Source organism: Chrysochloris asiatica, unplaced genomic scaffold, assembly GCF_000296735.1.
Source record: "Chrysochloris asiatica unplaced genomic scaffold, ChrAsi1.0 scaffold00106, whole genome shotgun sequence".
Taxonomy (NCBI): domain Eukaryota; kingdom Metazoa; phylum Chordata; class Mammalia; order Afrosoricida; family Chrysochloridae; genus Chrysochloris; species Chrysochloris asiatica.
Genome location: NW_006408624.1, coordinates 9,606,449 through 9,619,872, shown reverse-complemented (window position 1 = coordinate 9,619,872; position 13,424 = coordinate 9,606,449). Strand labels below are relative to the sequence as shown.

At 39.7% G+C, this 13,424-nt stretch overlaps 1 protein-coding gene across 1 annotated transcript; it reads right to left on the bottom strand.

The window, feature by feature from the left end:
- Window positions 1-309: 309 nt before the first annotated feature.
- On the bottom strand, window positions 310-10,929 carry ZNF684 (zinc finger protein 684). The gene is made up of 4 exons (XM_006867592.1): window positions 10,897-10,929; window positions 7,099-7,225; window positions 4,631-4,726; window positions 310-1,247 (listed from the first exon to the last, which is right to left on the bottom strand). Exons 1-4 carry the CDS (start codon window positions 10,909-10,911, stop codon window positions 343-345), a joined length of 1,143 nt encoding a protein of 380 aa, XP_006867654.1. The 5' UTR covers window positions 10,912-10,929; the 3' UTR covers window positions 310-342.
- Between the last annotated feature and the right edge of the window lie 2,495 nt (window positions 10,930-13,424).

The following is a 13,424-nucleotide window of genomic DNA, read 5'->3' as shown; positions in this document are numbered from 1 at the left end:
AAAAGGGGGTGGGGAGGACTAGAGGCAAATACCATTAACCAATGGTACATGAAGGAGATTATAATCATTGCAATGAAACAAAATACGATTGGTTGAGTGCAAAACCAATGTTCTTCCATGTAAACTATCACTCAATTCACAATAAAAGCTTAAAAAATATATTAACTTGCTCTTTACAAACATTTTGATTGATGTCTATCAATTTCCTTGGGGACTGCTAACTTCAAAGATGGTGGTTCAAACCCACTAGCCACTCCTCAGAAATCCTGAGTTGGAACCAACTCAACAGTACCTAACAACAACCACCTTACATTTAAGATGTTCATATTTATAAAGTGAATACTACGTATGGATTTTCTGATGTACAATAAGATTTGACTTCTGAGAAAATGCTTTACCACATTTGTTACATTCATAGGGCTTCTCTCCTGTGTGACTGATCTGATGTCTAAGGAGATGAGACTTCTTGATGAATGCTTTGCCACATTTAATACATCCATAGGGTTTCTCCCCTGTATGAATTCTTTGATGGGTAACAAGCACTGATGTGTTTCCGAAAGCTTTGCCACATACAATACATTGGTAGGGTTTCTCGCCTGTATGAAATCTAGAATGTTTACAAAGAGATGAACTATACTTGAAGGTTTTCCCACATTCCTTACATTCAAATGAATTTTCCTGTGTATGAGATTTCGCATGTTGATTAAAAGAAGAGTTCCAAGTGAACGTTTTTCCACACTCACTGCATTCATAGGGTTTCTCTCCAGTATGAAGTCTCTGGTGGATCACAAGTTGAAATTTACGCATAAAAGCTTTCCCACAATCATTGCACACAAAAGGTCTCTCTTCATTATGAATTTTCTGACGAGCTTCAAAGTGTGTCTTCCTGCTATAGTCTTTTCCGCTGTCATTACATTCAAAGGCTTTTATTCCTGCATGATTTTTTTCATGTCTAATGACATCAAACTTCTTTTTGAAGGCTTTCCCACATTCATTGCATTCATAAGTGTTTTCTCCAGTATAACTACTACTATAATTAAGTAAGTCCAAATTAGGTTGCAAACTCTTCTCATAGGATTTATAATGATATGATTTTCGTATCATAGGATTAATACTTGTGTTCATATTATAATGGTGGAGTCTCTCCATATTTGGAATTTCATTGACTGTGAATGAAACTAACTTCAAAAAGTTTTCTTTGCTTTCCTGGTGTTTCTCTGGTTTCTCAACAAGTAGGCAGTCAGCTTCTAAAAAGAGTACAATAAAACATTCCTAGTTAGTTTTTTCCACCAATTATATTAAAGAAAAATGATTCTGTGATTTCAAGTCTAGTCTCCCATTCTGAAATAAATCCTTTATTTTTCTTGCTCCTGAGGTCTAAAAATAAAACTACTGAAAAGGAAATTAGAGCAAATGACAATAATGAAAAAAAAAAGGCTTAACTTGTGACCTACAGAGTGACAGTAATATAGCCACATGGTACATGTTGTTGTTGTTAAGTGCCATCAAGTCGGTTCCGACCCATAGTGACCCTGTATAAGGTTTCCAAGGAGTGGCTGGTGAACTTGAACCACCGACCTTGTGGTTCAAACCGACTTTGCAATCCAGTGCATTAACCCACAGCGCCACACCAGTAGGGTACATAGAAAGTCAAAAGGTTGCTCAATAATGCTGCAGGGTTAGCTAACAGCAAGAGGAGAGCCTATTTTAGAGACCTAGAGCCTATCTTAAGGTACAGGATAATTAGAAGAACATGAGACAAGGGAGTTAAGGGAAAATATTGGGGAGGGGGGGCAGAGAGTTTGGATGAGGGAGATCGCTCTTCACTACCGAATTCCTAAGTTATCCCTATTTTCCTCAGTCACATCTCTTTTTCCCCTTAATCATTTAGCACAGCATCAGTTCACTTGAGGAGAAAGCCGGTATCTCCAGGCTTCTCACCCAATCCAATCCACAATTGAGGCATATGTATAGACAAGACTCCAATTCTGCTTACAGCTAGCATTCATTCTTTCAGGTACTTCTAAGTCAAGGAGCACAAATGTCCAGCAACTCATTAACAGGCAAGTCATTCTTAGTGCAGGTACATATTGTCTGCTTACTGTCATTTTACTCTAAGTTTATGTATGAGTGTACTTTAACAAGTACTGATTTCACATCCTCTTTCATGCAAACAAACAAGTCCCCAAAAAGCTGCTTTGCTCCTGATGTCATAATCTTTCACTCCTATTCTCAAATCCCTACAAATTTCAAATCCATTGCTCGATTTACAAAAGGTTGAGCGAAGGGTGTTATCATCCCACACCCCTGAGGTTCTTTTCATGTAGTGTGTTGGGACAACATGGCTAGAGTCTTATCCCAGGCCTTCTTCATCTCTGTGGAGCAGGACTGAGTGGTAGGCTGTAGTTATTAGCATATACTTATTTACAGAGTTGTTTGGTCTAAGTATGAAGATGTAGTTCCTTTCTCATTTCCTCTCTACTTCAACCAGTGGGAATTAGTGCCTAGTGTAATCTCTATCAGTGGTAGCCAACTGAAAAACCCAGAGTAAGCATTCTGGTAAACAAAACTACACCAGATATTAACCCATGTATATAAACACGTACTTGTCATTAGCTCTTAACAAGTATTTTCCTGTTCCAGGAATTCTAGACTCCTAAATAATTTCAATCTCTAGTTCATATTCTTTCTCACCTTAACTTGCCCTCTTTCATTTCCTCGCATCCTATCTAGTACCTTAGAGAGGAGCCATTATTCCATGATCTTAAAAAACACACCAAACTTCACCAATCTTTGCATACTTTAAATTTTAAACTTCACTTTCTCTGCTCTCCTAAAACAGGCACTGCTATTATAGCATTCATTTTGACAATCAGAACAAAATTGCGATGTTAATGTGCATTGAATGTTTCATACTCATCCAGTTTTATATGTCTATATGCCTTTCCAACTACAACTTACACACACATGAAAATACTATAATTTTGTTGAATGGATGAATAAGAAACTTCTCTACAATGTCTGGCTCTACAAAGTGAACTGATGAGATAAGCACTGGACCGTTAACGACAAAGTCAGTGGTTCAAACCCACCAGCTGCACCTTGGAAATCCTATACAGGGTTGCGCTGGGTCAACACCAACTTAAAGGGAGTTAACAACAACAATGTGCTTTAGTAATAGTATAAAAGACAAAATGTTACAGGGCTTTCTCTTCAGGGCATTATCACAACAAACGTGCCTTAAAAGCTACATAGATTTTTTAAAAACCAAAGATAGTATTTGTCAAGTTTCTAAGAATGAGCCACAGTAGAAATTGGATAGACACTCTTAAGGTAGAGCTTAACCTAGAACAGAGTTACCAGGGGCCGGATTGAATTGTGTGCCCCCACAATATGTGTCACCTTGGTTGGGCCACGATTCTCAGTGGTTTGGTAGTTAGGTAATGATGTAATTATCACTATAGGTGATCTGAAGTGATAGGACAATCAGTTGTAAGAGGACCGGGGCAGAAAGCAACACCCTACTCATGTCACAACCTTAAATCATGTAAGGAGAGTTTCTCTGTGACTTGGCAAAATAATTGGCCCACATAATCCAAACATCTTACTGCACTTTTAAGGATGAACTGTATAGCAAAAGAACTATCAAAATAATTTGCCCACATAATCCAAATATCTTACTGCACTTTAAGGATGAACTATATAGAAAATGAACTATGATTATATTTAGTAAGGAAGTATCTTTGTTATCTTGTTGCTACTGTTAAGTGCTGTTGAGTTGGTTCTGACTTATAGCAACCCTGTACAGGGTTTCCAAGGAGTAGCTGGTGAGTTTGAACCGCTGACCTTGTGGTTCAAACCAACCTTGCAGTCCAGTGCTTTATCCCACAGCGCCACACCTAGTGCTGATATAATAGACATACTACAAATGGATGGTTTTGATTAAAAAAATTATTTTTTCTCAATTTAGGAGCTTACAAGTCAGAATTTGGGTGGTGGGGGGGATGGTGTCAGATCTCAGGAAAGGCTTTCTCTCTCCAGACTGGACAAAGGTCCTTGGTTGTTAGCTTCTTGGTACCTTGGAGCTCTCCATGTATCTTGGCTATCTTATGCTATCTCTGTTTCTCATACTCACCTGATTAATCTCTTCTGTATCTCAAAAGAGATGGACTCAAGATATACTCTAATCTTGTCTCATTAACATAACCAAGACTACCCATTCCCAAATGGGATTATAACCACAGGCATAGAATTTAGGAATTAAAACACACAGTTTTAGGGACAGAATTCAATACACAAAAGGAAGTAAAGTAAGGATTTTAGGAATTAGGAGAACAGAGAACAAAGCCCAAGCCTAGATAAAGCAGGCATGGTGAGGATCCAGAGTATAGAGGAGAAGGATAACCCTTCACAAAGACTGAGCAAGGAGAAAGAGCACCTGTTTGGGGAGAGTGGAAGCAATGCTGCCATTTGGGGATGCAATGTGTCATGTCAAGCATACACAGTCATTTCCCAAGGTCTGTGGCTTAGAGGTGCTTCCTGGAAAGCCTTGCAAAGATGTCTGTCCTTCACTCATCAATGGCAACCTCAGTTCCAAAGGCTCTAATCAACCTAGTTTTCTGTCACTTACCTGGATAGCTCAAATGTGGATCCTCTCCCTCCTCCATCCATGGCTTTTTTCCTTGTTTCAACTTCAAGATCCCTTTTGGACTGGTAACTGGACATCCTGTTTATAGTAAGCAACACAAAACTGAAGACAAAGTGCCAAAGACAAACAGCTTCCTCATAATTCATGTGTACCTCCTTGAGTTTTAGGGCTTTACAGGATGACTGATGGAATTTAGAACAGAAAAGACCCTTCTCCACTTGGGAGAGAGAAGCATAAACAAGTTCTCTGACCCCAAAGAGATTAAGAGTCACCAATGAAGTTCAGGACCAAACATTTTCTTTAATGACAGAGTTTTGTCTTTTTCCTACCTTTTCTAAACTTGGACCACAGTCCTTTCTCCTGATAATTTACAAAGGACCTTTCATTTCCTCCTAGGTGGGAACTTCTCTTTTTCCTAGGTTGGAATTGGTGGAGGTAGTGAATCCTAGTTCTGAAGGTTCCTGTGAGATTCTGGAAGAAGTTTTAAAACAACTAGGTATTACCACTCTTACTCCTCCTATTCTATATTTCCCATACTCTCTACTTCCTCCTAAAGTCATTGAGAAGCTCTGGTTGTTTAGCTTTATTGTTAATCTTCCTGCATTCCACACCCTTCCCCTACAAAAAAGAGACTCATAGAAATCAGGCCAGATCCAACTAGTCAAGCTATCCAGAAGGGCTTGTTGTTGTTAAGTGCTGTAGAGTCGGTTCCGACTCATAGCAAAGCGACCTTGTATTGGGTTTCCAAGTATCAAAAGAACTTAAATGAAGGTGATCTCAGTTATAAATCTGAAAGTCAACATCCTGGAGAGTAGATCTTTTAAACAGCCACACTTGGACTGTAAGGTTGGTTTGAACAGCCAAGTCAGTGGTTCAAACCCACTAAACACTGCGTGAAGACACTATACAGGGTTGCTAAAAGTTGGAACCAACTCTGTAACAACAACACTCTTATACTAAGGATCCCTGGTAACACAGTGGATTATGAACTGGGATGCTAACCGCAAGGTCAGTAATTCAAATCTACCAGTAGCTCCACAGGAGAAAGATAAGGCTTTCTGCTCTTGTAAAGATTTACAGTCTCACAGAGCCTATACAGGGTCGCTAAAAGTTGGAATCGACGCCATGGCACACAACCATCACCACCACCACCCCTATACTATGCAACTTGTAGCAGGTTACCTTCAGTAAAAAGGAAGCTATAGCACAGACTCAAGTATTACAGCCTTCATTCTGTTTATTTGATTTTGCTCTGCTTCCTGTCAGCTCATTCTTGTGCTTCTTTTTCACTCTGGCCTTATACATGAATGGACTTATGCATAGGGACTTTGGACTATAAAACTCTAGATCTGAATTATGGCTATTCCACTCACAAGTGTGACCTTGAGCAAATTTTCTTTACTTTCTGAGCCTTAGTTTTTCAACTATAAGATGCAAATAATAACATTTATGTCCATAATTGTGGAGTCCTGGTATAGCACTGGACAGCAAGGTCGGTTTGAACTGTAAGGTCAGCAGTTCAAACCCACTACTCCCTTCTCAGAGACCTTATATAGGGTCACTGTAGGCCAGAACCCACCTGACTACGCTCAATACCACCACCTCCATATTGAGTGGATTAACAGATATAAGATATATATGTATGTGAGAGTCATGGACAGTACTAATGGATCCTGCCTGCAAAGGACTCTAGGAGAGAACAAGCGTATCTAATTGTGTGGTGTCCTGGGCCAGGAAAAAAACAGACCAAATCAGATTCTACGGTAATGCCAGCTGGAACCCAGTAACAAGCACACACAACCCCATTCACCATGTATAGGCATGGCTGCATTCCTAATCCCCCTGTGTGTATCCTTGCACATAAGCATATCCTGTACTACCCGCACAAACATCTGCCAGCATGAGGTTTGGCACTTCAGCTGTCTAGTCCAAGGATCTTGGGCCCGACCTCTGTCTGTAAGTTCTCAAATAAAGCTAGATGGGATCAATCTGGCTTTCTCTGCCTCTTTTGTTCAGAATCCAACCAGTGCCCCTCAGAGCCACGTCTGCTGCTGGTCTGGACGAATGCAACAAAACAGTACCAGGCATAGAGCAGACGCTCACTCAGTACACAGTGGCTGCTATTCCATCCTCAGATCAAATGACTTATTGTGGCACCTGTTCCACATATATAAGGTAGACTGATCATGGTCAAATCAAAGTCCAAAGGAAAATTCATACGTTGCTATTTGTATTTGAATCGAGGCACTACTTTTATTTTCCTTAGAACAGTTCCCTCCAGAACAATGTGAAGGGAATTCTCCCTCAGCCAGAGCAAGTAGGTTTTTCCTATGGCGGGGACTAGGGTCAAACTTATTAACTCTTCAGAATGTTCACAACTTTCAGAAGTCCTAAGAAAGGAATAGTAGTGGATTGTGAATTACATGAAAGAAATGACCCATTGTCCTTACCCACTGAGAGGAGGTTTCTACAGTTCTCTAACATCACACTCCCATACAGCTTCCTCTGAGCATAATTAAGCAGCTGCCACTCTTCTGGAGTGAAGTCCACGGCCACATCCTGGAATGTCACTGATCCCTGTAACAGCACATGCATCTTAAAACTCAAGTGTGCATTATTATCATGTTCATTGCCGAGTCAGCAGAAAGTTGCTTATTAATGTAAATTTGATTCAGAAATACACTTTGTGATACAGACAAAAATATGACATTAAAAATATCCAACCAGTGTCAAGACAAAGTGAATGGGAGAAAAAATCGTCTTTACAACATCTAGTGCTAGGACAAGTGTATATTCACATGCAGAAGAATGGATTTGAATCCTTACCTCACACTATTTGTTGTCTAGTGCTGTGGAGTCAGTTCAGACTCACAGCAACTCTGTATAGGGTTTTCCAGGAGCGGCTGATGAGCTGGAACTATCGACCTTGATTCAAACCGACACTGCAGTTCAGCCCATTAACCCACAACGCCACTACCTCACATTACATATAAAAATTAACAAAAAATGTACCAGAATAAACATAAAACTAAAACAATAAAACTCTTAGAAAAATCCGTAAGAATAAATCTCTGTGGGCTTGGATTAGGCCAATGGTTTCTTAACTATAACAGAAAACCCAGAAATGACAAGAAAAAAAAAAGAGAGAGATAAATTGGGCGTCAAAACAGTTAAACTTCTGTTCTTTAAAAGGGACCATCAAGAAAATGAAAGACAATTCACAGAGTGGAAGATATAGTTGTAATGCACATATCTGATAAGAGACTTGTATCTAGAATATATAAAGAGCAAGGGTAATGGGTTTGCTTTTTGGTTAACAACTGAATGATAAAAGGCAAACAACCTAGTTTTAAACTGTGAAAGAATCTGAATAGACATGTAAATATACAACTATGCTCAACATCATTAGTTACTCGTAAACCACAATGAAACCTACTACTCCATGGATGTGTCTCTCATGGACTGTGTCAGTTCCTTCCGCTGCTGCCTGAACCTGCATATGAGCAATTGATGGTCTGGTCCACAGTCTAGCTAATTTCAGAATGTTTTCATCACCCCCAAAAGAAAGCCCATACCCATTAGCAGTCACTTCTCATCTTCTCCTAATCACAGTATAAGATATATACTTTCATTTATGGCTAAAATAAAAGAGACAAGAACAAGTCTTGACAAGTGTGGAAACACTGGAACTCTTCCACACCTCTAGTGGGATTGTGAAATGGTGCAGCCACTTTGAAAACAGTTTGATAGTCCTTTAAAATGTTAAACATGGAGTTACCATGTTGTTGTTAAGTGCCGTCAAGTCAGTTTCAACTCATAGCAACCATGTACAGGGTTTCCAGGGAATAGATTGTGGACTTGAATCATCAACTTTGTGGTTCAAACAGACCTTAGGGTCGAGTGCTTATCCTACAGTGCTATATAGCAAGACTCGAGAATTACCATATATATATATACTCAAGAGCATTGAAAAGCACACACATACACACACAAAAAAAACCTGTACATAAATGTTCATAACAGAATTATTCATAGCCAAAAAGTAGAAACAACCTTGAGTGTCCATAAACCAAAAAACAGATAAAATGTGGTATTATCTATACAATGAAATACTAGGCAATAAAAAGCAATTAAGATAAAAGTTGAGAATAAACTTTAAAGTGGGGGATTAAAGAAGCTAACCACATAAGACCACATACTGTATGATTCCATTTGTATGAAATGCCCAGAATAGGCAAACCCACAGAAACAAAAATAGATTAGGACTGTGATTAGTAAAGAATGGGAAGTGATGGCTAATGGGTATGGTGTTTCTTTTTGGGGTGATGAAAGCATTCTGAAATTAGTCAGACTGTGGAACTGACCATTAATTGCTCATATGCAAATTCAGGCAGAAGCTGAAGAAAACTGAAACTTGTCCATGAGAGCCAAAATACAACTTTGAACAAATCCCACCTGAATTTTGAGACCATCTCAAAAACAAATTTGATGCATTAAACATGAATGACCAGAGACCAAAAGAGCTGTGGGGTGCTATTAAGAACATCATACAGGAAGAAAAAGGTCATTAAAAGACAGGAAAGAATGAAAAGATAAAAATGGATGTCAGAAGAGACTCTGAAATTTGTTCTCCAGAGATGCTAAACAAAAAAAACGAATAGGCAAAAGAACGGAAAAGTACATTTTAAAGGGCAGCTCAAAAAGACAAAGTCACGTATAATGAAACATACAAAGATGTGATGTTAGAACCAAAAAGGAAGAACAAACTCAGGCATTTCTCAAGGTAAAAGACCTGAAGTAAAAATTCAAGCCCTGACTTGCAATATTGCAAGATTCCATGAGAAAGCATATTGAATGATGTAGAAAGCATCAAAAGAAGATAGAAGGCATACAGAGTCACTGTACTGAAAAGAAATGGTCAATGTTTAACCATTTTAAGAGGTAGCATATGGGCAAGAACCAATCATACTGATGGAAGAAATCCAAGCTGCACTGAAGGCACAGGCACAAAACAAGGTTCCAGGGATTGACAGAATACAAATTGTAATATTTCAATAAACTGATACAGCACTGGAGGCACTCACTCATCTATGTCAAGAGATTTAGAAGACACCTACCTGGCTAAACAATTAAAAGAGATACATATTTGTGCCCATTCCAAGGAGAGGTGACCCAATGGAATGCAGAAATCATCTAACAATAATTAATAATATCACATGTGAGTAAAATTTTGCTGAAGATAACTAAAAATGACTGCAAAAGTACATCTACAGAGAACTACCAGAAATTCAAGCTGGATTCAGAACAGGACACAGAACTAGGAAGATCATCGGTGACGTCAGATGGATATTGGCTGGAAGCAGAAAATACCAGAAAGATGTTTACTTATACTTTATTGACTATGCAAAGGCTTTAGATTGTGTGGATCATGACATTGCAAAGAATGAGTATTCCAGAACACTTAATTGAGGAACCTATACACAGACCAAGAAGCAGTCTTTTGAACAGTATAAGGGGATACTGAATGGTTTAAAGTCAGGAACATGTGAGCCTGGTTTGTATTCTTTCACCACACTTACAAATAATCTGAGACATTGGATTATAGGAAGAACATGGCATCAGGATTGGAGGAACTCATTAACAACCTGTGATATGCAGATATACAACCTTGCTTGCTAAATGTGAAGAGGTCTTAAAATACTAATGAAGATCAAAGACTACAGCCTTTAGTATGGATTTCAGCTCAACATAAAATTTAAGATTCACATGAAAGAGAAAATGCTCAAGAATAGTTTACAATTTGAAAAAAAGGTGTAATATTTACTTGGGGAGCCAAGTGGACATTAAAAAGGCTAGGTTCCTGGTTCAAACAAATTGAGTTTATTTATTGAGTGCTTCTTGGCATTGTGTTTTCTGCTTATTCCTACAAAGTCATAGGAAATGTTATACCACAGGGTTATCACTGTGAATATTGTTTCTAATATTATCCTATATAAAAACCCATCAGAAGATACTGTCTTCAGAGAAATTATTTTGCTTTACTTCATGTACAATGCCATGGGTTTGGGAATCCATGTGACATGATTGTCAGGAAGACTGAGTACACACCTGCAGCTCAATTTATTCAGCTATGTGCTGACCTGATCTCAACTAATCAATTTTTTAAATTTCCTATTGGACTTCCTTTTCTTGTCAGTCTATATTTCATTTTCAATTACATGAATTTTAGGGAGATTTAACTACCTTACCTGAAAGTTGATCATTTTCTGCAGCTCCTGACTGGAAATCTGTGAAAGTAGAAATGCAAAGAAATGAGAAACCAGGATTGAAATGTGGAACCCTGCTTTACTGGACCAGAAGTATCCACACTGCAGTCTCAGAAAATGCTACTTAGAGGGAGAGCGACCTTTCAATAGGCCAGAAAAGTTCATATTCTTTAAGTATCAATCTTTCCCTGATTCCATTAAGAATATATGGAACTTGAACAAGGATACTGTATATTTCTATTCTATTGAACTAACTGGGAACTTTTGAACCAGTGATTTTCTTTATCTCTTAGAAATTTTATCCCAAAGAAATAATGAATAAAGTTAAAGATGAAAGAAAAGCTTGTTCTCAGTAGCCCTAATAATTATTTATTCTTGTGATTCCCTGATTTTCAGCACAAACCCAATTTAAGCTTTTTGGAATTCTAACCAGCACTGCTGATACCCTATTATTATTTTTGTTGTTAAATGCTGTAGAGTACCTTCCAACTCATAGAGACCCTGTATAGGACCTTGGAGAAGTGGCTGGTGAGCTTGAACCACCGACCTTGCTGTTCAAACCGACCTTGCAAAGTCCAGTGTATTGCCCTGCAGCGCCACACCAGGACTCCTAGAAATGTTAAAATGTGCAGGAGGGGCTCACAGCATCAGCTGTCTTCACTGGAATATATGCAGATACACCAAAAGACCCACAAAAAAAGATGACTACTATCTGAAAAGTACTCAGCATTCACTGCTCAAATATTTCAAAATAAGTATAAATCCAACTCTGAGAAAATTCTTCTGAATTTGAATCTCAGCTCTTCCCTTAACACAAGCTGTGTTAGTGTAGATAAATAACATCAGCTCTGTAGCGTTTCAATAAGTTCATATGAAAAATGGTAATTAACATTTACTTCAAATGAGTGTTGTGAGAGCAGCGTAAGAAAAGCGTGTTCCTCTCAAAAGGGTTTCTTCCCGGCTCCTTTGAAATGATGAAAAATTTGCCTGTAGGAGGCTCCCGTCGGGTCATGGATGCGCTTAAACTAGGAAAGATACAGTAGAGATGAATAGACTCCTACACTGTGACCTTTATAAGCAAGGACAAGAATACAAACAAGCCTGCTCTAGCCCCACCTGGTTTAGGGGTACTTGCCCAATGAGAGTTGGAGGCCTGCTCGTGTTTTCTCTTAAATATTGCAAATTTGGGTGCACCCACAAAGTCGGAGTCCTGGGGTGGCGCTGTGGGTTAATGTGTTAGACTGCAAGGCTGGCTTGAACAGCATAGTTAGCAGGTCAAGCTCACCAGCCGCTCCTCAGAAACCCTATCGAGGGTCTCTGGGAATCGGAAACACCTCGACTGCACTTAACAACAGTCATACACAAAGTCACCACACGTGGGCGTATCAAGTTTTATCTTCGGCCAATTATATCCACTAGCCAGTCTCCGCCTTTCTCCCCTCACTGCCCTTCAGTCCAAGTCCCGCAGATTCATACCTGCCACTTTTCCACCTTCCAAATCCCAGTTCCGCACTAAGGCCTAGATAAAGTATCGGTCGTCCAGAGACTACATGAGCATCTCTGCACTCTGCAAAAACACCAAACTGAAGACTGCAAAATGCCGGCTATCGTTTCATTGCGCGTGTGCAGAAGTCACTGCTCACCCCGAGTGCCCAGGTTCCTTCCGGATGCAGACCATGTATCGAGGACTACATTTCCCATCAGACCGGTGGAGCTGGCTGGTTGACAGTGTCAAAAGTTCCTAGTATCTCTGGAGCTGCACTGAGAGTGGCACTGTTTTTTTTTTTTTAAAGGGCTGTTGTTGTTACAAGCGATCTAGTCGATTCCGACCCATAGCGACCCTGTATAGGGTTTCCAAAAAGCAGCTGGTGAGCATGAACCACCGACCTTGCAGTGCAAACGGCTTTGTAATCTGAAGCAATAGCCCACAGAGCCACACCAGGACTCCTTAAAAGGGGAGTAGAGCCCAGGAAACATCAAAGCGAAGTGGTCGGGTCCCCTCAGTGCAAACCCCCTTCCAAGACTAAGACTCAATGGGAGTACACGCTGTGATTGGTGACCACCAATAAGGGGAAGGGAGGGAAAAACAGCAATGAAGTGGTGAGCTAAGCCCTACAACGTTCAATAGACTTCTGTGAACCGGGATGAAGACCTGGTTGGCCAGCAGTGTGGCACGACTTGGGGACTCTTGGGCCCAGACTCAGTGACATACCCACAGAGGACTAGAGTGGAGAGTGAAACGTCCAGCTGATAAGAAGAGAGGGCATATGCATAAGAACACCCACACTTGCAGATAATACTCACTTATCCTGGTTTCAGTGACTGGATGATCAGAGCTCAACCAGAAGTAAAAAGAAGAGGGGGAAAAAACAAACAAACAGTATTCTCATACAATTTGATGAACTTGACCTACACCTATGGAAGCAGTAGCTCAAAAGAGGGAACAAGTCCTTACAGCAAGAATCATTCCCACCCCCTCCACACACAGAGTAGACAGGGATGGGCAACTT

Coding starts and splice junctions, on each gene's coding strand:
- ZNF684 (XM_006867592.1), bottom strand. Junction 4,727..7,098: donor TAGAAACCTCCTCTCAGTGG/GTAAGGACAATG, acceptor TACTATAAACAG/GATGTCCAGTTACCAGTCCA. Junction 1,248..4,630: donor TCCACATTTGAGCTATCCAG/GTAAGTGACAGA, acceptor TACTCTTTTTAG/AAGCTGACTGCCTACTTGTT.